The 24,612-nt window shown below is 39.0% G+C and overlaps 1 protein-coding gene across 6 annotated transcripts in view; it reads right to left on the minus strand.

The window, feature by feature from the left end:
- Window positions 1-24,612, minus strand: part of MCTP1 (multiple C2 and transmembrane domain containing 1) — a 212,687-nt gene that overhangs the window by 51,568 nt on the left and 136,507 nt on the right. For 4 of the 6 annotated variants that reach the window (XM_071448671.1, XM_071448670.1, XM_071448672.1 and 1 more), the window contains one exon: window positions 834-953. In XM_071448671.1, coding sequence (XP_071304772.1) covers window positions 834-953 — 120 coding nt within the window. Of the gene's footprint in view, window positions 1-833; window positions 954-13,343; window positions 13,471-17,940; window positions 18,395-24,612 lie in introns of those variants that run through there. The other 2 variants (XR_011682564.1, XM_071448674.1) reach the window with 2 other exon arrangements.

Raw genomic sequence — 24,612 nt, forward strand, 5'->3', positions numbered from 1 at the left:
CTTGTACTGTGGTCGTCCACTTGTTACTGACCTCCATTAACCACTGTCCTTAGAGACCAATTATCTAATCTGTTTTAGATTTTTCTCCTGCCCATTCAGTTATCTACTCAGATCATAAAGTAGTAGACAACATGCTGTTTTTGGGATACAAAAACTAGTACAAATATCGAATTGATAAGGCTCAGCAGTACGGCATGCAAAATCCTTTAACAGCTTGGATGCTTGAAAATTTGTACAGCATAGAATACAACTTCAACTTTTGATATGTACTTCTGGAAATTTAAACCATTTTAATATTGTTAATAAATGCTATTTATTAGTAAATGTTTTCTACATTATATCCTAACTACATGTTAATTAAATGATGGCATTAAAAGAGGAGAATAAGAAAAGGCTAATATTAAGCTCAATGAATATTAATAATGAATTGTGAAATACAGTAAATGTGATACATTCTGAAACTGTTAACAAACTGGAATAATTTTAATTTTTAAATTCAACATGTTAATAAAATTACAACTTAAGGACTTAGCCATATAAAATCATTTCAAAGAATTTGCCTTTTCCTCAACAATAAGCTTCTCTGCTCCCACACAAAACAGATTCTCTAGATAATGCATGTTCTATTGTATTTTTAAATGACATTTCAACAAAATCAGACTCACTTATATCGGACAGCCAGAATAAAATTAAATTGCAGGTGGGAAAATTGTCCATCGAACATTGTGAAGGGAGACATTTTGAAAAAGATATCATATTTAACCCAGTTTAAAAATTTTACCTAGTTAAAAAAAGAAAAAAACATGTATGCCCTTGAAGTAGAGAAGACTTACTGTATCATGTTGCCTGTTATCTTTTCCTGATACGATCAAGAAGTAGTTCCATGCCAGCAGCAGCAACAAAGCCAGTGGTATCATGTAGAGCTCAAAGTTCCAGACCACAAAAAGAAAAAGCTAGAAGACAGAGCAGGAAAAAAAGTGATTGAAATCAGCATTGAACTCTTGTGCAGAGTTAAGACCAATAAATTCAAACAATTCTAAAGAAATCCACCTCTCCTTGTGGAGTGTTGTTCCACCACTTTGCTGACTCACACTTACCTCCACAATACAACTACTACCCTTCCCAATCCCTCCTACCTTAATTCTTGGTAAAGAAAAGTTGATGTACTGTCATCAAGAGAAATATTAATTGTTCTCTCATAAAATAATGCTTTTGTGAATAATGCAAAAGAGCATAAAAATAAGATGGCATTTTAAGAAAGGTTAGTTGCTTTCATGAATCATAGAAAGGCTTGGGTTGGAAGGGACCTTAGAGGCCACCTAGATTCACACCCCTCAACACAGCAGGGACATTTTTCACTAGACCAGACTGCTAAGAGCCTCATCCAACCTACCCTTGAACACTTCCAGAGATAGGGCATTCACAACTTCTCTGGGCAACTTGTTCCAGTGCCACCATCCTCAAAAATAAGGAATTTCTTCCTAATATCTAATTTAAACCTCTCCTCTTTTGGTTTAAAGCCATTACCTCTTGTTGTATCATTACATACCCTTATAAAAAGTCCCTCTCCATTTTCCTTGTAGGTCACAGGGATATGATAAATTTAAAGAAGACCTTGATATGTTATTGAATCTGGTTATAGCTTTGAAACAACCCTCAAGCAGTGTAAAGGTGGCACAAAAGTTGATTAAATACTAATCTGCTATTTAGAAAAGAAGAACATGGTCATTTTGTACTAATGCCATACAAACAAACAGAAATAGCAATCAGAAGTCTTTTGCGTGGAAAACTAGCAAGAAATCACAGTAAAAGCTAAAATCATATGATTATTTTAAATAAAGTATAGTAAAATAGAACTGACTGTGGATTCATCAAAAATGGGTTTAAAAAGAATGCTGAGAAGCCACCTAAGTCCATCACTTTGAAAACTTTGATTTATTGCAGTGTTAGCTCAAAACAGCTCAAGTGCTCTGTGACCAGGGGCTGCCAGAAGCTTGTTTGGGTTACATCTCCTAGAGATGTGTGTCTAAATAACTGGGGCTGGTCTTCAGCATGGGATCAACTTGGTCATCTCACCGCCGGAGAAACCCATCCCACTGACAGCTCCATACACCACTGTCTAGACATTGTTCCCTACCATTGTTCCCTACCAACAACAAAAAAGAGAAAGCAAATTGTACTACATACTAGAGCTGGATAAACATCCAGAAATCTTGATAATCCTTTTCATCCAAATAGTAAAGCTTTTGAATATTATTACTTTTAATACCTTCTACAAGGATTGAAGGTGTTGTGCTACAGAACTCGCAAACCTAAAGCAATGCCAATACCCAGGTAAACCAAAACAGAGCTCATTTTCCCAAATTAGCCATCAAGATGTATGTAAAGACCAGTAAGAATAAAATGCAGATCAGATTTTAATAGTTTTTGGCTAGATTTTTTGCTTGGAGTCTTCTGCTAGATTTTTGTTTGGAGTTACAACAAAATGATCTTATCAAATACAAGCAGCCACATAGAAAGCAAAAAAATAGTTCCAAATCTTAGGTAATCTTTCTTAACATCATGTAACTTACCTCACCCCCATACTTTCTACTACTCTTTACTATGTATATGCAAACCTATGAAACTGCAAGACAAATGTGATAATTACTAAAAGAACTGAAGAGCACTGTTTGTGAAACAAAAACAAGGATATTGGCATTTCTAGAAGTTTTTCATTTGAAAGAAAAAAAAATTGTTAAGGTTGTTTAGTTTAAAAGAAAATCTGTTAGACATGGTAATGCCTAAGAAGCTGTGTTGGTTTCAGCTAAGGTAGAGTTAATTTCTGCCTAGCAGCTGTTTCGGATTCAGAATGAGAATGGTGCTGATAACACACTGATGTTTTGGGTTTTTTGCTAAGTTGTGTTTACCCAAAGTCAAGGGCCTTTTTTCAAATTGCCTCATGCTCTGCCAGTGGAAGGTATTCAAAATAAACTGGGAGGGAGCACAGCTGGCACAGACAACTGGAACAGACCAAAGGGTATTTCCACACCACAGAGCATCATGCTCAGGATATAAACCAGGGGGACTTACTCAGAAGGGTGGGTGGTGGTGTGGTTTCAGGAAGAGGGGTCTGGCAAGGGTCAGTAGGTGGTGAGAAACTGCATTGCATTGTTTTGTTTGGGTATTTTTTTTATTACCATTTTTATTTCCCTTTGGTATGGCATTTCACTTTACTTTCTTCATTTCACTTTCACTAACAATTATTAAATTGTTCTTATCTCAGTGTAGAAACTTTATTTCAATTCTCTTCCTCATTCCACCAGGATGTGGGGGAAGAGAGCAGACATTTGAGCAAATGGCTGCGTGGTGTTTTATTTCCAGCTAGGCTTAAAACCACGATAGAAGCAAGCAATATCTCATCTCATCTCATTCAAGAACTGCTCTTGAACCTTGCTGTATCTAATAGAGTGGCAAATCAGATGTAACCAACTTGAAACAAATTTTGTGTCTCAAAAGAAAAGCAAAATATCCTTGTGTGCTTTAATCCCAGAAATACCGAGTCAATGAATGCACACTGAAGGGTGTTTTGGAAGCCAGCAAAAAGCACAAAGTATCAAAAAAGTAAATACTAGAGATTACCTCTTGAGAAAAGGTAACACATAGAGTCTTTATCAGGGCCCCAGCTGAACTTTGGTTAAAAAGTGGTTAAGAAATGAAGTACTATTTAAACACTCCCTGGCCACAGAGGAAAAAAGCCAACAACCTACACACAGTCTCAGGAGACTTGGACCTGACTAGAGTCTGAGGAACATGGTCATCATGTGCTCTGTACTCCAGAATATTGATGAATTCCAATTCAAACACTTCTCCCTTGAAGTTTCTAAGGGCCAAATGACCTTCAAGGGCATTAATTCCTTACAGTACAGCCATTAAAACATATTAAGGTATTACCTTTTTTACAAATTGTAAGGACATGCCATTCAAAATGTTGATATTACACCTGTCATTCCTGAAGATGATTTTGCTGACCTGCCACCTTAATTTTCATCTAGTCTGTCTGAATTTTAACCAGTTCCTCCTTTCAGGCAACTGTCTCAGCCAGGCACTACACAAACATTGCAACACAAATGATATGTGTGCTGCATGAGACCAGCACAGTTATGGCCCTCTGACCTAAATGGCCTCATTATTCTTCCCAGACAAGAAATGCACTCATGAAATGTGTATGAGAGAAAACAAGCAGATTTCCAGTATCAGACAAAACTTTTAAGTAAACACAAGCAAATCCAAAATCTGGTGCAGAACAGCAAGAAATCTCCAGGACTCAGTTCTTATGGATGAAAGGCCAGATAGCAGAGGTGAAAGAGAAGAAGGAAGTGATATGTACAAACCTTCATGAAACATGGAGAAGTAAACCAACATTCCATTAAGCAAGTATAGGCCACAAAGTCCCATACCCAAAACAAACCAGAAAAGCTAACAAATAAGTATAAAAGAACAGTTCTGAGAGTTGTCCATGTCCATAAAGCATCTAGTGGACGGTATCTGACTGGGTAACTTCCAGGAAAATAATGGCCTTGTGTGTGTAAAAAAAGGATGGTCATCACTGAAACAAGCTAACTATTTTAAGAGATGAGTGTGAGTCTCAAAGGTTACAGTTTAATACAACTGCCATTTCCTATACAGAAGAATATAAGGAAGGGCTTTTTTCATCTCTCCCATGAGATCAAAGTTTTCAGAGTCACAGGCATGAACTGGTCATTTTCAGTTTATACTCTTAGTGAGAGACACATGCATTAAATCATCATTCAGAGAGACACATGACACTATCCCTAGAGTACAACACTTCAAAAATTAATTTAAGTTAGGATATTGAATATCCTATTCTTTTGCAAACTATAGTATATTTTAAAAAGAAATCTTATCCAAAATTATTAACACTTCCTACTGTTGAGAAAAAAAGCCTGTGCTTTCAGACTAGCAGCTGTGGATCATTAGCTTTCCAGTGATGAGATGTGTTTGATGAGTATTTTTTTTTCTAATTAAGAGACAAGATTCTCTATTTGACTATCTTCTGACAGAAGTGAAAAGAAAGATTTCTGCCTATGTGGAAAGGCCATATTCTACAGAACAATTATTTCAGATTTCTTTTTATCTACCTCCACCCAACCCCTTTTCATTTTTAACAAAATCCTGTTTGCACCCACTTCACAGCAATAACCCCCGGTTTTTCTCAACTCTTCTCCTTTTTTCCTTTTGCTTCTGTTTTGACTGCTAGCAGGGAAGAGCATGTAAAAAAAAAGGATCAACCCTACAGGGGACACGGACCTCATCCTCAGGTACAGAAGAGACCAAAGGACATACTGAAAGAGGGCTGCAAGAACTGCTGTTTGAAAGCTTTATGACAAAACTAGAAAATGTTAATTCCACAGAAATGCCTGAGTTCAGTGGACCAGATATGGCACCCAGAGCCATGAGCTGTAATGTGTTGGGAGTAAAGCAAACCACAGACATCCCCACTACCATTGTCTCATACAGGGCACAACACTCATGCTGCAGTGTCCTACTCAAATAGTGGCTTTCCTTGATCATTTTCACAGAACATCTCTACAGCCTTATTTACATATTATCTATATCCTTGCCTTATATTAATAACCAATCTCTTGATTACCCTGGAAACACAAAAATTAGCTGCACACCATTTTGGCACAATCACAAATAGACAATGTCTACAGCTCCAAATACTGCACTCCAATCACAGGATCTTCCATTTACCATTTAAGCTCAAAATGACAATTTTATCACCTGAGGCTTTGTCCCTTGATGTATTCTCACAGGACTAGAAAGAATGAGACAAAACCTGTATCTGCTTGATATAGACTGTACCAAGGACTGCAGGTTTTAAGGTTCCTGCATGGTGTTTTATACAATGAAACACTGGCAACTACTTTGTATTGTACTTTAGAGAGATACTAGCTTCTTCCATTATGAAAGTAGTCAGTTAGTTCTAGCAATCACAACTCCTCTGATCTTGTCCAATACTTTTATAAAAAAATTAGGAAGCATTTCTTTTAGCTGCAACAGATCTCAAATATGCTACCACTAATGTAAACACTTATAGGAATCCACTCCAAATGCAGTGCCTTAATTCAGATAAGTCTGGAAGAAATATGCCTTTTAAACCTACTCTAAAGCATACTCCAGCAGTTTTTCTTATCATTCTTGCAATTTTAGTTCCAATTACCTGGGTGCTAGGAGGAGGTGCAGTATGAAAGATTTGAGTCTGAAGGGCATTATCTGTTACTCTGTTTTTCTGTACACACAAAAAATTAACTTGAAAATAATAAAAGCATGCAACATGTAAAAAAATACAGAAAAAACCCTATAAAATTCCCACTTGCTTTATTTTGACAAATTTTCAGTTCAACCTTGGATTAGTGTTGGTTCTCTTTTTTAAATGCCTGAGGTGCTGGGAGTCTGAGAATGTATAATAATTAGTAATTTTATTCTCTAAGATATTTTCTTTTATCTCAGAAACTAACATCGATTTGTTTGAATTCTCTCTCTCTCTTTGCTGGAATTAGAAGAACTGAGTTCACTTTAGATTTAGTTCACTGAGTTAAATTTAGATTTTTATTAGCATTCTTTCTATTTGTTTCATGTAGAAAGAGAAAAAAGAGATACATTCATGACAAATAAAACAAGAACTTAACAGAATAGATGAAGTATTAATTAATGCCAGTCCAAATGGGGCTTTTGATGTATTGAAAGCTATATATTAGCACTTGCTAGAGCACTTGGGTCCTGCATCTAGAAGAACATACCAAACGAAAATTTCATTAAACGATGGCATTAGATGAGGAGAAGAAAATAAGAAAAGGTTAATGTTAAGCTCAAAGAATATTAATGATGAATTGTGAAAGACATTGAAATGTGATACATTCTGAAACTGTTAATAAACTGGAATAATTTTAATCTTTAGCTTCAATATCTGAAATTAAAAAAAAAGCAGCATCAGGATTTACTAGGTAGGACATTTTTCCTCACAGGTTTTCCATGCTGGGAATCTGTACAACAAACCCCAGGTTCTATTTAATCTCATTCTTTTATCCATGTGTAGTGTATCCACTTGTTACTAAAGCAACAAACCACCCCGTTTGTTTGTGAAACACATTTACAGCCAAAACAACCTTTGTTTTGTGCTGATACTGCTATCCCATCACACCATCATGTATGTTGCATCTCTACAAGATTGTCAGTACCAACAAAATATTTTATTTAAAATTCTGAAATTTTTATTCAATTATTTGCTTACAAATAATTATTTTCCTTACAACTTCTAACAGATGTTTCAAAATCATTTTCCAAAAGTACCACAATCTTTACTTTGAGAATATCAACAACTTCAAGAATGCAAAACTCAGAGCCACAAATGAAGTGTCACTTTAAACAGCACATGGATTACAGACATAAAATTCGTACTGCTGTAATGAGTTGCTAGTCTATCTACTAACAAAAGTTAGGTGGAAATAAAAATTATACTACTCAAAAATATTTTTAAAATGTGGAATCTCTTGTGTCATTTTTGCCTCTTCATTTAAGAGTTTCTGAGCTGCATTATTACATCTGGGTAGTTAGTATCCAGGATAAAATTAAAGGGCAAAATATAGTTCACTAAGGGAATTCCCATACACACAACCTCCTGCCATTCACAGGCCATTTCAAGATGGATTTTTTCTGTCAGACTGCAAAAATGCTGACAAACTATGGGAAATTCCTATGAGCACTGACACCTGGCATCAATGACCAACTAGGGTACATAAGATCAAAAGCACATCTAAGAACGGGGATATTAGGGTCGCTGAATGTAGTAAACCACATAGACCTAGGTAAAGCCCCATGGAGAATTGAACAGTAGGAACTGCTGAGACAGCAACACAAGTTCCTGTCTCTCTGACCCCCGCCCCAAAGCTTATCTCTGTAACCCTATAGGCCACTATACCTAACCCTTACTATTGGTCAAGTTTGGATCCCCCTTAACCCTATAAAAGGGGCCTACTTTAGCCCATTCGACAGAAGAAGAGCTGTCGTTGGAACCTTCATGGCCTCCCCTGCAATAAACATCACTGTGGAACCCCAAGGCACTCCTTCTCTTCTCTCGCCGTCTGCTGCAGCCTCAAGCCAAGGCCTACGTACCTAGCAAGCTAAGAGCTGAGATCCTAAGAGAGCTTGCAATCACTGAGAGCTGATAATCACCAAGCTTGCTAAGGGGGTTAGCCCATGGCATCGGCCTCGAGCTAGCCCAGCTTTCAGGCACACTGTCTCCCTGAGGATTGGGCTCCCGGGCTATCTTGCACTACTTGATAATAAGGCCAGAATAGAGGCTTTATTATAACTGTACCTCCATCCCATCTTAATACCACATTTTCTGAACAATACCCAACTGTTCACTGAACAGCCCACATTTGTCTAAGTGACATTACCTAAAAACTGCTCTACATATTATTTTCCAAGTAAAAAACTGCTTTTGATGTCCCCAGATTGATTTTCAGAGAATCACAGAATGGTTAAGCCTGGAAGCAACCACACTGGGTCATCTGGTCCAACCTCCCTACTCATGTAGGGTCATCCAAGAGCATGTGGCACAGAACTGTGTCCAAACAGATCCTGAGTATCTTCAGTGAGAGAGAGAATCACTTCAGAAGAAAAATCTAAAGTGTTGACTTTGTGAGAAGTGTAAAATCACAACATGGATCATGCTAGATAACTACAGATATTTATGCACAATAGACTGATGATCTTAAGAGCTCTATGTAGTTTTAAATTGTGTTGCACTGAAAAAGATCGCATGCAAGCAGGGATCTACATATTCACATCTATCTTCCTTCATTATGTAGGCATTTTATCACTTCACTTGGGCATCAATTTTCTATCATCTACATCTTGCAATTCAATTTGAAAAATTTAATTTCTTCAGACAATCCAGGAACAAAATGTTATCATTGCCCCCTTCCTTTCTTACTGCCTTATGAGAAGCTGATGGGCTTTGAACTGGCCTCCTGTTCTCCCAAAAGCCTGAAGATTTTAAAATTAAGTTGTCCATCAAAAGTTATTAAACTGGGTATAGAGAAAAAATATTTGGTACCTTCTTCAGCTTAATTACACTTCACTATACATCTACCAGAGTTCAGACAACATACATAATCCCCAAACACCTGTATGGAAGTTGTTAGAAATACTGTTTTCTGTACATCACATAGTGCATCAGATTAACTTTTTCTTAAGCTGCTTCCTCACTTATCTTCTATCCACTATTGTAGATGAAGGAAGATAATTTAACATTTTAAGAAAACACTATTAAAATGTTTAATAGGGTAGAAATAGTCACCATTACCCAAATACTGGAAAATACAAAACTTTCAGACTTACTTTTCCCAAAGCAAAATAGAAAATACATATTTTAATGAAAAGTAAGTCACTTACTTTAAAAATTGTGAATATGAATGACATAAACTTCACAAATGCTTAAATTGTGCCCATATTCATTGGTATGTCAGAAAACCTAAATAAGCCCTCCTCACTATTCATTCATAAATAAGCACCACCAAAATAAAAGGACCGTTAGGATCAAAGGATTTTAGGAAGCACGACCTTTGATAAAGTCCTTTGGTTGTAGGAAAACTGACACTTTACCAACTGTCTGAGTGAAAGCAACAGCAATAAAATTTAAACCGTATGAATGAAGACTAAAACCTTGTAGCTAAAGGTGTTAAAGTAGACTGTGGTTTCCAGTGATAAAATGCAAAAATACTGTGTTTTGGTTTGGTAACTACCTGTATGCCTGGCTTCCCTATGGAGAGACACTTCCATAAGCTGAAGTCTCATTTCACAGACTGGAACTGTAATGTCCTTGTTACATTGAAGAAACTCTGTCCAAGTAGGTCTAATTAATAAATTATTTCAACTTTTCAAGACCATCAGCCAACCTTAGTGAGTTCTCCAGGCTGATTTTCGTACTCATGATTTATGACCTGCTTCATCATGTTCTTTTATGATGTCTGGAGTATTGGTTAAGTATAACTGTATAAAAACAAATAAATAAAAAGCCTAGGATTTGTTCCTCTATTACTGATCAGCTTTAAAGTATATAACCTGCAATTTGTTCACACAATGTAGGAAAATGTTTTTCTACCTTTTAATGTACTTATTTGTAAATAAATTTTATTTAATAAATTCATTTCAGTAATTAATTTCAGCTAGCTTGCCATTCATTGTAACTTGATCTCCCAGTCTATATTGTACTTTAAAAAAATTCTCCTTCATTGATCTCAAGACTTTGCCTCCAAAACTTCAGTTCTCAAGAGTTTGCAGATGTATGTGTCTGCTCTGTCCTCTACAGCTGTGCGTGCCTGTTCCTATTCACATCTCTAATGTTAATCTAGGGCTGACGTTACCAACTCCTTCTAGTCTATTTACAGTCTTTTACTCTTTCCCTATGAACATCCTGTAGCTTTCCACCCTAAATGATTTGTTTGAAATAACTTTGATGCCAGAGATATCTACATGTTAGCATGTAGGCTATGTGTTTTTCTTCAGTATTTACCAAGTCTTTAAATTTTAATGTGCAGAGCACAATTGTACATTGCAGAAATGAGAACTTAGCAGAAAATAATAGTTTAGATCACAGAGTGAAGCAGCTCCAGGTGTTTGAACAACCCAAATCCTGTACTTCTAAGTCTGTCCCCAGGCTGATGTCACTGAGACAAGCAAGTATTTTTTGTTCTCTAGTACGACAGGTAAAATTATATTCTGCAATGCTTTCTTTAAACAAAATGCTAAACAAAACTCTCCAAGGTCATTTTTAGCTGGCAATTTTTTTACAGTAGACTACAGCAGGTCCCAAGAAAGCTAAAGTATATTCACATACTTTTCTGTTAAAGTTAACAAATTGCACTATAAAGAACACGATGACTTCTGCTATCAGCATAAACAGTGCAAACTCCAAATATTTCAGTGAGATAAAGAGAGGGTAGAAGTTAGAATGCAGTTCATGAATATGTACATCCTGTACATTTTTGTCTCTTTTTATTGTAAAACACAGCACAAAGGAGTGGGAGGACATCTACTAACAGTCACTTCACAATTTGGTAGAATCAGTTATGAATTATTAAACAAATGCAATTTATAGCATAAATAGCGTATTTACTAGTGTATCACTACTCAGTCTTCTTTGGTTGAGTTTACTTCTTCGTGCCCTTGCTAAACTTCTCTGTTCTGCAAAGCTCCACTCAGGTGCATTTGAGAAATCACATCAGACTAATACAGCCTTTCCTGGAAGAGCAATCTCCTGAACTGCTGGGAGTTGTACAAGAAATGGAGTCAAATACCTGGTTAACAAATACACTTTTCATACCTTACAATGTCTGATGCACTTTCAGTCACCTAAAAGATTTCTCTCAATCTGTACAAAAGTGACCTGTTTAACGAGGGCAAGCACAAAACTGACATCTTGGAAAAAAACCAGACGTGCTTCATGGGAAGAGAAAAAAAAGGGAATATCAGAAATAGACTTACCAAACAAAACTGAATTATTGTGTTAAAAACTACAGAAAGCCCCCTTACATTTTGGTTAAAGTTAAGTAACCATTCATATAAGGTGCTGAAAAGAGACAAGAGAGGTGAAGGCTGAAAGAGAAGTAAAGGTGAACAATATTCAGAAGTTCACATTTTTGAATCACATACTTATAAGCAACAGCAAGTTCTGTGGGCAGCAGTAAGTAGGGCATCACCTATCCAAAACACAGAAAGACTATACCATGTAATTGAACAGCCTGCAATACAGTTTTTCGTATTTTTAAATGTGATTTTAATGTTCACTCTTGTAAGATATATTGAGAAATAAGATTTTTAATTTATAACATGCAATGTAACTTTTCAGAACAAATAAATTCAACAACAAAAAAATATTTTCTTTCTTATGATCCTAGAAACTGTCTTCTGCTGCTTTCATTGAGTGATGTTTCTGCAGGAGAAGTATATTTTCATGTTATTGAAAACACCAGTTGTTTTTCTGTAATAAGTTTAATTATATCTGTATTTTTACAAACTGCATTAAATCATATTTAGCACAGAGATCTATGTCCTGACAACTATCATATTGTTTTTATAGTTTATCTTTCCAGTCAGCAAATGCTAGCACCCAAGCTGTATTCCTCTCTCCACATTTGCAGGAAGTAGTGTTGTAGACTCCAAATATATGATATTTCATAGAATCTACCTCAGTAGTTTTTTGTTTCAGCAGAATTACATTTTATTTATTTAGATGATTGCCACTCCAACATGTTTAGCCATACTTGAACATGGAAATGTTTCACAGCTCTAAAAAGCATTTTTTGAGCCAGGACCATAATCAATAACATTTACTAACCAGGGAAGAAGAGCAGTACATTTTATAGATGCTTACTTCAATGCACATCCTTAAAATGTGAATAGGGAAATGCAGAGTATTTTTACTTTGTTTGTTTTTTGTTTGGTGGGTTTTTTTGGTTTTTGGTTTTTTGTTTGGGTTTTTTTTTGGGGGGGGTTATATAAAATACCTTAGTAATGAGATCACAATCAGTGTGTTTAAAAAACTACAGATTTTGTATGTGTGTTTAAACTTGCTACATATGGCAGGAAGCAGAGAGTTCTCCTTTAAAGGACCAAACTCTAAAAACAGGTATTTCATAAATTTAAATAAGCAGGGCCCAAGACTTGGAATCATACCCATATGGCTTCTGTACTTTAACACTCTGTTCAAGTCTCAAGATCTTTCAACCAAACCAAAACAGCCAAATATTCTATTAGAGAATAGTCTATTCTATTAGAGAAGTCTCATTATTAAGTTGTCTACAACTTAAAAGAGATTTTTTTTAAATTTTATACAAGATTGAATGCATTCATTAATCATAAAAATTCTTTGAAAAGCAGCAAGAAACTGTCCTTAGGGCAAAGGAGTACAGTTTCTTGCTCAAACCCTGAATCACTAAAACAGATTTATGCACATGTGAAAAACTTCTCTGCTCACTGTTGTGTTTCTAGCAAGTCCAAATAAAAATGACATTTAAAATTCAAGATGGAGGCTTGATCTTATGATTCTCATAGTCACAGAGGTATGTGCAGCATAATTACTAACCATGTATTTTTTATTAAAGATAGAGCAGACTTGGGGTTTTAGCAGACTGTCTTTTCAATGTCACTCCTCCTTCCCCAATTTCCCAGTACCTCCCTTCCACCTGAACTTTGGGTAACACCAAGGAGAGGAAGGCAAGAGTAACTTGACCTGGGTCTTTAATAAATCTGTAAAGTCCTGTGGAACTGACCTGTCACACTGAAGCAGATTGATGATTTGTGAGCAGACCTGGACTCTTCAGAGCTGCAGCTCATGTCTACCATTCGAGGTAACTCTCTCAAAATGGCACTGCTTTGCCAATGTCTTCACAACAGCATCTGGAGAGGGGGATAAATGTTTTGCTGATGCTCAAGAAAGCTTTTTGCAAGACTCGGGAATTCAATTACCTGTTCTCTAGGCAAGTGTATTCCAGCAGGTATAGACTCCTCTACCCCTCCGCTCACTCTCACCAGACCTCTGATTAGCTCTGATGGATGTCCTTCCCTTACACCCTCAAAGATGACAGAGTCTAACCTTTGACCAAAGCCACCATGTCAGCTAAACCATAGCAGTGTCAGGTCCAGCCTGTTTTGAATACATCCAGGGATGGTGACTCTATCCCTTCAGTAGGCAGCCTGTTCCAGTGCATGACCATCCTTTCAGTAAAGAAATTCTTCCTAATGTCCAACTGAACTTCCCCTGGCACAGCTTGAAGGTATTTGCTCTCATCCAGTATTTAACCCATTCAGTAAAGAAATTCTTTCTGATGTCCAAAATTAACCTTCCCTGACACAGCTTGAGGCCACTTGCTCTCATCCTGTCACTAACTGATTGCAAGAAGAGACCAACCCCATCTCACTACAGCCTCCTTTCAGGCAGTTGTAGAGAGTGAAAAGGTCTCCCTGAGCCTCCTTTTCTCCAGGCTAAACAACCCCAGCTCCCTCAGCTGCCCTTCATATGGCCCTGCTCTCTACACCCTTCACCAGCTCTGTTGCCCTTCTTGGACACACATTCCCACACCTCCATGCCCTTCTTGAAGTGGAGGGCCCAGAACTGAACTTGAGCTGGGGAATCACCACTGCACAGGTGGACAATCAGTGCCCTGGTCCTGCTGGCCACACAATTTCTGATAAAGACCAGGATGCCATTGGCCTTCTTGGCCACCTGGGCACACTCTGGCTCACGTTCAGCCAGCTGTCAATCAGCATCCCCAGGTCCTTTCCTCCTGGGCCACTCTCCAGCCACTCCTCCCCCAGCCTGTAGCACTGCATGGGGTTGATGTGATCCAAGTGCAGGAACCAGCACTGGCCTTATCGAACCTCACAGTGCCGGCCTCGGCCCCTTGGCCTGGCCTGTCCAGATCACTCTGCAGAGGCTGCCCATGCTCCAGCAGATCAACACTCCTGCCCAGCTTAGTGCTGTCTGCAACTTACTGAGGGTACACTCAATCCCCTCATCCACACCAGCAATAAAGACATTAAGCAGGGCTGGAACCCATACTGAGCCTTGGGGATTCCCAGTAGTGACTGACCACCAACTGCAGCACCATTCACCCCCATGCTCTGGGCCCAGCCTTCCAGCCAGTTCTTAACTCAGTGCACTTGCCCAAGCCACAGGCTGCCAGCTTGCCTTAGTTTAATACAGTTATACAAAAGAGTGACTCAAAAGTGAATTATTTCCCCTTTAGTTTTAACCACTCCCCTTTCATCAATAAGGAAAATTGAATGTGGGAAGGTCTAAGTGAAAAAATAAAAGCTTACTAAAAAGAAAAACAGCAACAACCAAAATACTATTTGTCCAAAACAAATCAACACTGTTGGGATGCTGGAAGAAACTTCCCAGCTGCTGCAACGCTGACCACCCTCAGGGGCTGGAACTCACAGAGAGATAGATGGCCAAGCTTCCCAGCACAGCACAGCAGCTGCGGAGAGTGGGTGGATCTCATGCAGCAGGTTTGATCTCCCCTGGCCTGGTGCAGCAGCTGGAGAGAAAGGTATTGTGAGGTTCCAAAGCCTCAGGAGAACAAAAGAAAACTACCTTGCCAAACAGCACAGCACAAAGCAGCACTAGTGAAAAGTTGTTGCAAAGTTCACTGAGGAGAAGTTTTGGATTGCAAAATGTAGCTTCTTGGTGTCAACTCAGAGATCTGCCCCATGCCAACCCCTAGATAGCCAGAAGACAACAGAAGAAGAGCTCCACACACATTTGTTTCTGGTTTTTAAAGGGATCCCCCATTTCCCCTTCTGTGAACCCTGTGTAAAACAGACAAGTTTGGCTTCTTGGGTTGCTGAATCTTAAAGTGACAGTAAAAACAGACTACATGGATTAACATAGAGGAAATACAGAATACACATTTTTGGTCACTGAGGACACAGCTTCCCCAGCAGAATGCTGGGGGTGACTGAAGTCCAAGGTAGACAATATCCACAGTTTTTCATCATCCACTAGGTTGGCAACCTCATCATAAAAGGAGATCAGCTGATCAAGCTGGATCTGCCCTTCCTAAACCCATGCTGGCCGGGCCTGATCCCCTGGTTGTCCTATTTGTGATGCATGAAGGCACTCAAGATATCTGTTCCATAACCCTCCCAAACACCAAGGTCAGGTTGACAGCCCTCTAGTTCCCTGAATCCTTCTTGTAGGTGGGCACTACATTGGCCAACCTCCAGTTGTCTGGGACCTCCCCAGTTAACCAGAACTCATGATAAATGATGAAAAATGGCTTGGCAAGCTCTCCTATCAGATCTCAGCACCCTTTGATGAATCCCATCCATCCCCACAGACTTGTGAATGTCTCAGTATCACAGCACATCACTACTTCCTCCTGCACTGCAGGGGGTCTGTTCTGCTCCCTGCCCCTGTATATCAGTGCAGGGGACTGGTTGTCCTGAGGATAACAGATCTTTATGTTAAACACTGATGCAAAGAAGGCATTAAGGACCTCAGTCTTTCCATCAACCCTGGTGACAAAGTTCCCCTCCATGTTCAATAGAGAATGAAGATTTTCTTTGGACCTCCCTTTGTTGTTCATTTATTATAAAACTACTTTTATTATTTTTCACAGGAGTGGCCAGGTTGATTTCTAGCTGAGCTTTGGCCTCTGATTTTCTCTCTACACATCCTAACTATACCCTTGTACTTTTCCTGGGTTTCCTGCCCCTTCTTCCAAAGGTCATAAACTCTTTTATCCCATGTTCCGGCAAAAGTCAGACCAGTCTTCTTTCCTGATGGCTTGTCTTTCAACAATAGAGCATGCTCCTGTGCTTTTAAGATTCCACCCTTCCTGATCCCTTTATCATCAAGGACTCTTTCCTAAGGAACTCTCTGTGTCCTGAACAGGTAGGGGCTGGGTTAACCCCACTCCTTACTTCATGAAGAATCAAAAACTCTATCATTTTATGGTTGCTGTGCTCAGGATGGGCATTCTCCTACCACTTTCAGTTCATAAACAGCAGGTCTAGCAGGCACCACACCTGGTAGGTTCCCTTACCAGCTGTGACAGAAAGTTCTCTTCCACATAATCCAGGAACCTCCCAGACTGCCTTCTTTCTGCTGTGTTGAGTTTCCAACAAATATCTGGCAAGCTAAAGTCTTCCACAAGCAAAGGGCTGGCAATTGTGAATTACCAGTCAGCTGCTTAGTGAATAGTTCACCTGCCTCTTCATCCCGGTTGGCTGGTCTGGAAGACTCCAACAAGGATATCTGCATTGTTAGCCTTCTCACTAATTCTCACTCAACCTTAACAATTGTTACCAAACAGGTTTTAGCTTCAAATCAGGATCCTTATCCCTTTTCTTTGCCTGGAGAGGAGAATAAAAATACATGGGATTTTCTAGTTAGCAGCTCCTGCGTATGGATCTCCCCCACCTGGGACCATTTGCAGTTCTTGATGCTTCAGCACAGAGCATCAAGGCTGCTGGGGAAAATCTACAGAAGATGGCAGCCAGATAGACACATTGTACACTTTTATGTGATGAGGTTTTGGTAGTGGGGGACTGCAGGTGTGGCTTCTGTGAGATGCTGCCAGAACTTCCCTTTTGTCTAACCAAGTCAATGCCACTTGGCTCCAGGAAGCACTCACTGCTGGCCAAGGCTGAGCCCATCAGTGCTGCTGGCAGCATCTCTGGGATAATGTACTTAAGAATGTGAAGAAGAAAACTGTACAACTACAGTCAGAGAGAAGAGTGAGAATATGTATATGTGTAAGTATATGTAAATATACGCTGCCAACACCCACGTACATGAAAAAGCATGAGGAACAGGTACTCCAGTTATATATGTATGTATGCATGGGCAAAACTTCCCCTGCAGCCAGCTGTGAGGCAGGCTGTCTTTGAAGTCCATGGAAGTCCACAGTGGAGCAAATATCCATCATGGAGGACCCCACACCAGAGAACTTCAATACCCAGGGAAGGGACTCATGCTGGAGCAAGTCTGTGTCTGGAGGGCTGTACCTCCTGGAAGAGAGCCACACTGGAGCAGTTTGTAAAGAACTGCAGTCCAACACCCTGTAGTGTGTTGACTGTGGCTGGATGCCAGGCACCCACTGAAGCTGCTCAATCACTCCCTCTGCAACTGGACAGGGAAGAGAAAATATAACAAAAGGGTTTGTGGGTTGAAACAAGGTCTGGGAGAGATTACTCACCAAATATCATCACAGGCAAAACAGACTCAGCATGGGGATATCAATATAATTTATTACTAACAAAATCAGAGTAGGATAATGAGAAGTAGAATAAATCTTAAGCACACTTTTCCCCACCCCTCCCTCCTTCCCAAGCTCCACCTCCTCCCCTTCAGCAGCGCAGGAAGATGAGGAATGGAGATTGCAGCCAGTTCATCACAGGTTCTGTCAGTGCTCCAGGAGAAGAGTCTTTCCCCTGCTCCAGCATGGGGTCTCTCCCACAGGAGACAGTTCTCCACAAATTCTTCCAATGTGTGTCCTTCCCACAGGCACCTTCACAAACTGCTGCAATGTGAAGGTGCACAGGGTGCAATCCTTCAGGCACAGCCTGCTCCAACATAGGTCCTCCACAGGGTCAGAAGTCCTACCATCTCCATCTCCAGAAAGAATCCATCTCCAGCAAGAGTTCCTCTTTCCATGGGTCTGTAGCTTCCAGCAGCTAATCATAGAAGCCACCACTGTAGCCTGCCCACTAAGAAAATCTGATCATATCCAATACATTCACATTGGAGAAATTTGTGGAGGACTGTCTGCTGCAGAAGTGTGAGGAATTGAAAAGAGTGTGAGGAATCTTCTGCCTAAGGAGGAAGGAGTGCAAAAATCACGTATTATGAAATGAATGCAGTCCCTATTCCCATCCCAGTGAAGCACTGCAGGAGCAATCTGGGAGTGGAGTTGAGCCCATGGAGAAGGGAAAGGGAAGATGCTTTAAGATATGCTTTTACTTCTCATTAACCTACTCTAATTTAATTGTCAATAAATTCTAATAAAAACTAATTTTAGACCCTAGTTGAATCTCTTTTGCCTGTGACAATAATTGTTTAATGATGCTGACCCTTGAGCCTTTTGTTATACTTCCTCTTCCCTGTCCAGCTGTGGTGGGCAGAGATGGAGAGGCTGAGGTGGGCATCTTGGGCCAATATAAAATCTCTGAACCATTTAGGTCACCTTTAAGATGATCACATCCAACTCTTAACCCAGCACAGCCAAATCCACCACTAAACCATGTACCATAGTTAGAGAGGTGCCATATCTACATGTGTTTTAAATACTTCCATCACTGCCCTGGGCAACCTGTTAAAGTGTTTGAGAGCCCTTTTTTTGAAGAGATTTCAAAATCTCTTTTGGTGCAAGCTGGAGATATTTCCTTATGTGCACAAGCAGAAAACAAAAGGCAAAACACCAATATTTGATTGACCATTTTTGAAAGTCCTAATAAATTTAAATATACAGGAATACAGTGTTGCAAATATTTTAGGATAAGGACATAATGTTATGTTTGTATGTTAGAAACAAATTAACCACACAACTACACTGAATGCAACTCGATGAAGTTTCAACCTCAGAATTCTATGACTCAGAGAAGACATAAGCAATTGACAAAAATTATAGACCAATCTTAATTGCAGACAGCACTTCTGAAATAATCAATGATAAATATCAGTCAGAAAAAAAGGAATTTGGGTATGTAACCAGAACAGGAATTTAGTTACTGGAAAAAGTCTCTATAGAGATTTGAGATAATCACAAAAGCTGCTGTCCTCATTAAAGGGCTGTATGGTTCAACCAAAAGCGAAAAACTATCTGGATTCTCTTGTCTCTCTTCACATCTTAAAAGAATGAAATTTCTTCTTGGGTCTTTGAAAACACTTAGGGAAATTTTACCAGTAAAGACATATTGGTGTCTTAGGCCACCATTCCTTTTTTTCTAAATACTGGTGATGTGGAAATCACCATAACTGAAATAAACACGTAATAGCACCAAGAGGAATGCATACCAACCTGAAAGACAAATGAAAGAGCTCCAAATAAAAAGAGAAATATACATTATGTGCACAGTTTCTATCCACATTCAGGTACAATTCTTTGACAACATAGCACAGGAATCTCTGCTCCACATATTTTTTAATTCCATTTATACACCTTTACAAAGGTTCTTTGGGCCACATATAGTCAGCAATTGGATGAGGTTTCATTCCTCAGTTCTTCCAACTGGTTATTTACATCTTTTCATAGAAATGAGACAAAGTATCAAATCTATTTACTACTTTGCATTTTTTTGCCTAGGTAAAAATAATATACAACATTTACTCATTGAAAGTAAAACAACTCTCCATTTTACAGACAGGGCTCCTTTTGCTTTTTTAGGGTATCCTTTTTTTTCCTTCGTAATTTTGGAATGCATAAAATCACATTAAGAGCAGGAAGTCATGGCAGTTTTGTTTTCATCCTGCATCTATGGTTAACTAACTGGTGGTTAGAAAACTTCATGAGACACAGCATGTCATGAGCCTCTCCTTACCATCAAATCACACAAGACATGGCTACACCTCAGTGCATCTGATTGTATTTTTTTCCACACTACCACACATCTTTATCATCAAACCTCTAAATACATGCTAATGTACAGTCTAGTGTAGATCTATATGTGGGAAACCCTGATTATGGAAGGTAACAAATTACAGTATGAAGAGTAGCAAGTTATCACAGAGCACAATAAAAGACAATGTCCCTTTCTAGATTAAGGACTGAGGGGGATTCCTAAGATTTCTAGGGTGAAATTAGACATAAGCAAGGTCGATATTACACCTGTGAAAAGTGTATTGATCTGGAGAAAGAAATTGGCCTGATTAGTGGAGACAACAAAGGCAGAAGCAAATGAAGGAACCAACTCCACGAGTGGCAAGACGCTCAGTGGGTGATGCGCTGCTTGGGCAGGACAGGGGCAGGAAGGGCGGCAGGGCAGCCATGGGCAGCACAGTGGGCAGAGGCACCAAACAGTGGACAGCAGGGCAGTGGGTAGGGATGATTACATGGGCTACAGGTGCACGAGCACGGGCAAGAGGCAAGGGCCAAGGGCAGGGGCAGCGTTGTGACAGCAAAGGCTGGGCAAAAACGGCCAGTGAGGGGAGAGTGAGAGAAGGCAAGGACCAGGGCTGGGGTGATGCTCTCCACGATTTCTTATATACTGCACAGCCCCTCCCATGGTCCAGCTGTCCAAGGAAATCCTTGGGTTGTCTGGAGAAGCTCCCCTAACAGCAGGAAGGAGTTCTCTCCACCCTTAGGGAGAGTGGCCTGGACAAGTCCTGCCAGTGACAAAGGTTTTAAAGGCTCTCTCCAGCCCAGGAGGCTCCTTGGGGAAGTGCTCCTAGAGACAGAGCTCCTCTCCAGCCCTCGGTGTGGTAGGCTGCCGAGAGACAGAGCCCCTGTTCACCCCCCTCCCGCCGCACCAGCCACGGGTTCTTGCTGTGCACATGGACACGTGCTGTCGCTGTCAAGGCATGTGCACATTTTCTAGTACTTTTCCATTTAAACAACAGATTTTTGAACAACAGTTTGGAATAAAATCCAATGTTGAGACATTTTCACTCTAACATTAATGAGTCCCTTGCAAGTAAGAAAGAGAAGAAATAAAATCTGAAACAAAGGAAGGCATCTCATGAAACAAAAAAGAGAAGTAGCACCAGTAAATATAAAAATATGCTGAAGCAACAGATGTTTTGGAAAGCTGTGTGTACTCCTTATGTTCTAAAACTGATTAACACATGAAATTAAAAAATAATGGGAGTGTCAAAACCTCACCAGATAATTATATAACTTCTTTCATTCCTGTCACTTTATCACATAATGTTCAATACTATTACATATCATTCATTATTTGTGAAACAATATTAAACTGGCTGAGGTATAACATCTTATATTTAATATACCTCAATTATGGGATACTCTCTTTAATTATCTTTAATATAATTCCAGAGCAGGTAGTCAGAAGGTAAAGAAAAAAAATATTTTACATGAACGTATATATACCATCTATACATTCACACACACACATATATATAGCATCTACACATAGGTTTAGTTATATTTCTCTATACAAACAGCAATTTTGGTTCTAAGAATAAAAAGACAATTGTTTGAATTACTGAACTGTGATGTCAGTCTTTGAATACTTAGGTAGGCAGGTGTTTTCTGTTGTTTTTTTTCCTACACACCACTGACATGAAATTGTTATTCCCATCTCAGGCAGAAAAAAGGAACAGAATGAGTTTTCTAGTAGTACATTAAAGTAAAAAATAGTTTGCTTATAAGGATGCCTTTTTAAGCCCCCCAAATGCATTGTGAATGATCACTAGTAGAGAAGAAAAGATTTATTGAAACACAACTTTAGCCTACTGATAGACCATGATATCTAAAGAAAAACAATTCTTGTAAAACAACTCAGTAAAATAGTATTTGCTGTCCATATGAATTCCCTGTATTAAAATATCTTTAATACCTCTATTCATATTTCTGGAATTTCTGTTTCAAAGTTCTTATGAAGAGTGACTTTTGTACAACCTGACTTTAAATATATAAACCAGCATAACTGAAAGCTGTTTTTGCAGACTGGGAAAAAGGCACATCTCCCATGTCCCATTTGGGACAAGGATGCAATCTCCTCCTTGGGTAATGCCTTTCAGAAAGAGGCATGTCTGCACACACAAAGACTAAGAGGGAGGGAGTACTGTGATGCTCTGCTGTGCCCTTGCCAGCCAAGGCAATTTTTATTTCAGTGCTTACATACAGATGTTGGTGTCCAAGTACCCACACTGTGGTTACTGCCCTTAAAAAGCAGAAAACAGCTAATAGATCTTCAGCCACTCCCAGCTCTTTCAAAATTTGTAGCAGCAGAGAGAATTCATGTAAGTCACGAAAATTGTGACATATCTGGAGAAAGTTCTATATGCAATTGCTGGAATATCATTCACTCTGACTGTATTTGCTTCCAACATCAGAAACCAAAAGCTTATTTCCTATGCACTTGCTTTTTGCATGAAACCCCAAATGCTGTAGAATTACTTTCAGCATCAATTTCCTGTTTATCACATTTTCCACCCTCTATGTTTTTAGTATCTGGTAAGTCTCTCTGGGATCTAGCTACATCTCTGATGAAGAGCTGTTTGACAACTCATTCTTGATACAAGATTTCTCACTCATTTTAACTATATACAACAGATATATACAGAAAGCACTTATACATATTTATTTATAAGTATAGGTGTTGCAGTATCACATTCAAACACATAGAGAGTAAATGCACATATGTGCTCACACAGATACAGTAAAACAATGGGATTTCCATGGGGAAATGCAAAAGTTATTGTTAAAATATCTGTCATCCATGTAAGAGAAACAAACATGAGCTGGGCATTAAATTTGCATACAGCCCCAAGCACAGAGGTTCCTGCATGTGTAGTGTTCTCCTGCTCTTGAAGATGGGCATATCTGGCAGGGAGAGTTTGTCAAGATTAGCTCAGGAAAAACACCTGCAAGGAGCTAATTTGAAGACATACTGAGAATTTGCATCAGTATGTGAAAATAAACAGAGCTATGCACACTGAAAGTTACCACAAACACTATGCCACACATCAGGGAATAATCTAATTAACACACAGCCATACATCACACTGTGAAAAATTGTAGCCACTTAATATTGATTTAGGTCTTGCATTGCTTAGATTTGGAAAAGAAAGGGCTTTATAAATGTTCGGACTGAGAAGAAAGAAAAAAATTATATTAAATTAAAGTAGTTGTGATATAAACAGGCCCAGATGCACTTGATGGCTTAGTGAATAACAAGGCAGCATAAATATGTCAATGCTTCTTTATGAAAAATAATCAAAAGGTACAGTTCCTTTCTTGATTTTGAAACTGCTTTTGACAAAGCCTATACTAATAGCCTCTGCTTCAAGTTACAATCAAGATTTTTTTTTTTTACCTAACAGGTTAACTTGTGTAAATAAAGTGGTTCCTTTGCCAACAAAGCTGCCTGCTGAGGTATAAGTTACTGTGATTTAAAATTCTGGTAGGAAGCAGATTGGCATTACTGCATGTGATTCGTATTTTAAAAAAATTATATAATCTATGTGTGAAAACAACTTGACCTGAAACCATCTAGCATGTCTTTCCTTTCCTCTTCTTCTCTTTTCCCCAAAATTAATCCTCTTTTTCTATCTTTTTTGTTATAAGAGAAAGCATGATGCCATTTCATAATTTGTTCTTTCTTAACACACAGAGACACTCAAACACAAGGAAATTAACTCATCATATCAAAAGTAGGACAAGAAAGCATATCTCCAGATGTTCACAGCTACATGTCTTATGAGTCTGTACTACTTTTAAATAGTAATTGAAATTACTCCAGAGATCTCACACATTTCTGGCCTGCTAACATGAGTTTAGTTATTTCATTGACAGCTCACAGATACTAGTGAAGTGTAATAAAACAGATATGATTGGACAAAAAGCAGCTGAAGATTGCTCACACACCCACAAAAGGTTTTAGCCAGACTGCAAACCAAGAATATTGAGAAGGGGTCACAGAACTCATCCAAAGAAAACTGAGGTAGTATCTGTGGCATTTTTGGAACATGCTCAGCTGGTGTTGGCCTCTGCACCTTCAAAAAAGAATGGCTACAGAGGCATGGCCACAGTTTGAGCCAGTTTGAGCCAGTCTGCAGGCGCCTCTCTTTCAATGTTCAGCAGCATTGCACTCAGCCTGAGCCTACTGTCTTGTCAACAATAGTCAAGGTGCCTGGCACTCACTTCAGGCTTGAGACCCCAGCAAATGTGAGCATATTCTGTGCATTTTTGGTAAAGGCAGAGGCGAACAAGACTGCTTACTGAATAAGAATCTAAAAAAAACCTAAATCTATTGAAAAGAAAAATCTCATTACTGACAATGCTCCTGAAATAAAAAGTGCATCCTTCAACATACATGTGTCCTGGGGACGTCTCATAAAGATAAGGTATC

Source organism: Agelaius tricolor, unplaced genomic scaffold (assembly GCF_023055355.1).
Source record: "Agelaius tricolor isolate 1412-34295 unplaced genomic scaffold, bAgeTri1.0.p SCAF_27, whole genome shotgun sequence".
NCBI lineage: Eukaryota > Metazoa > Chordata > Aves > Passeriformes > Icteridae > Agelaius > Agelaius tricolor.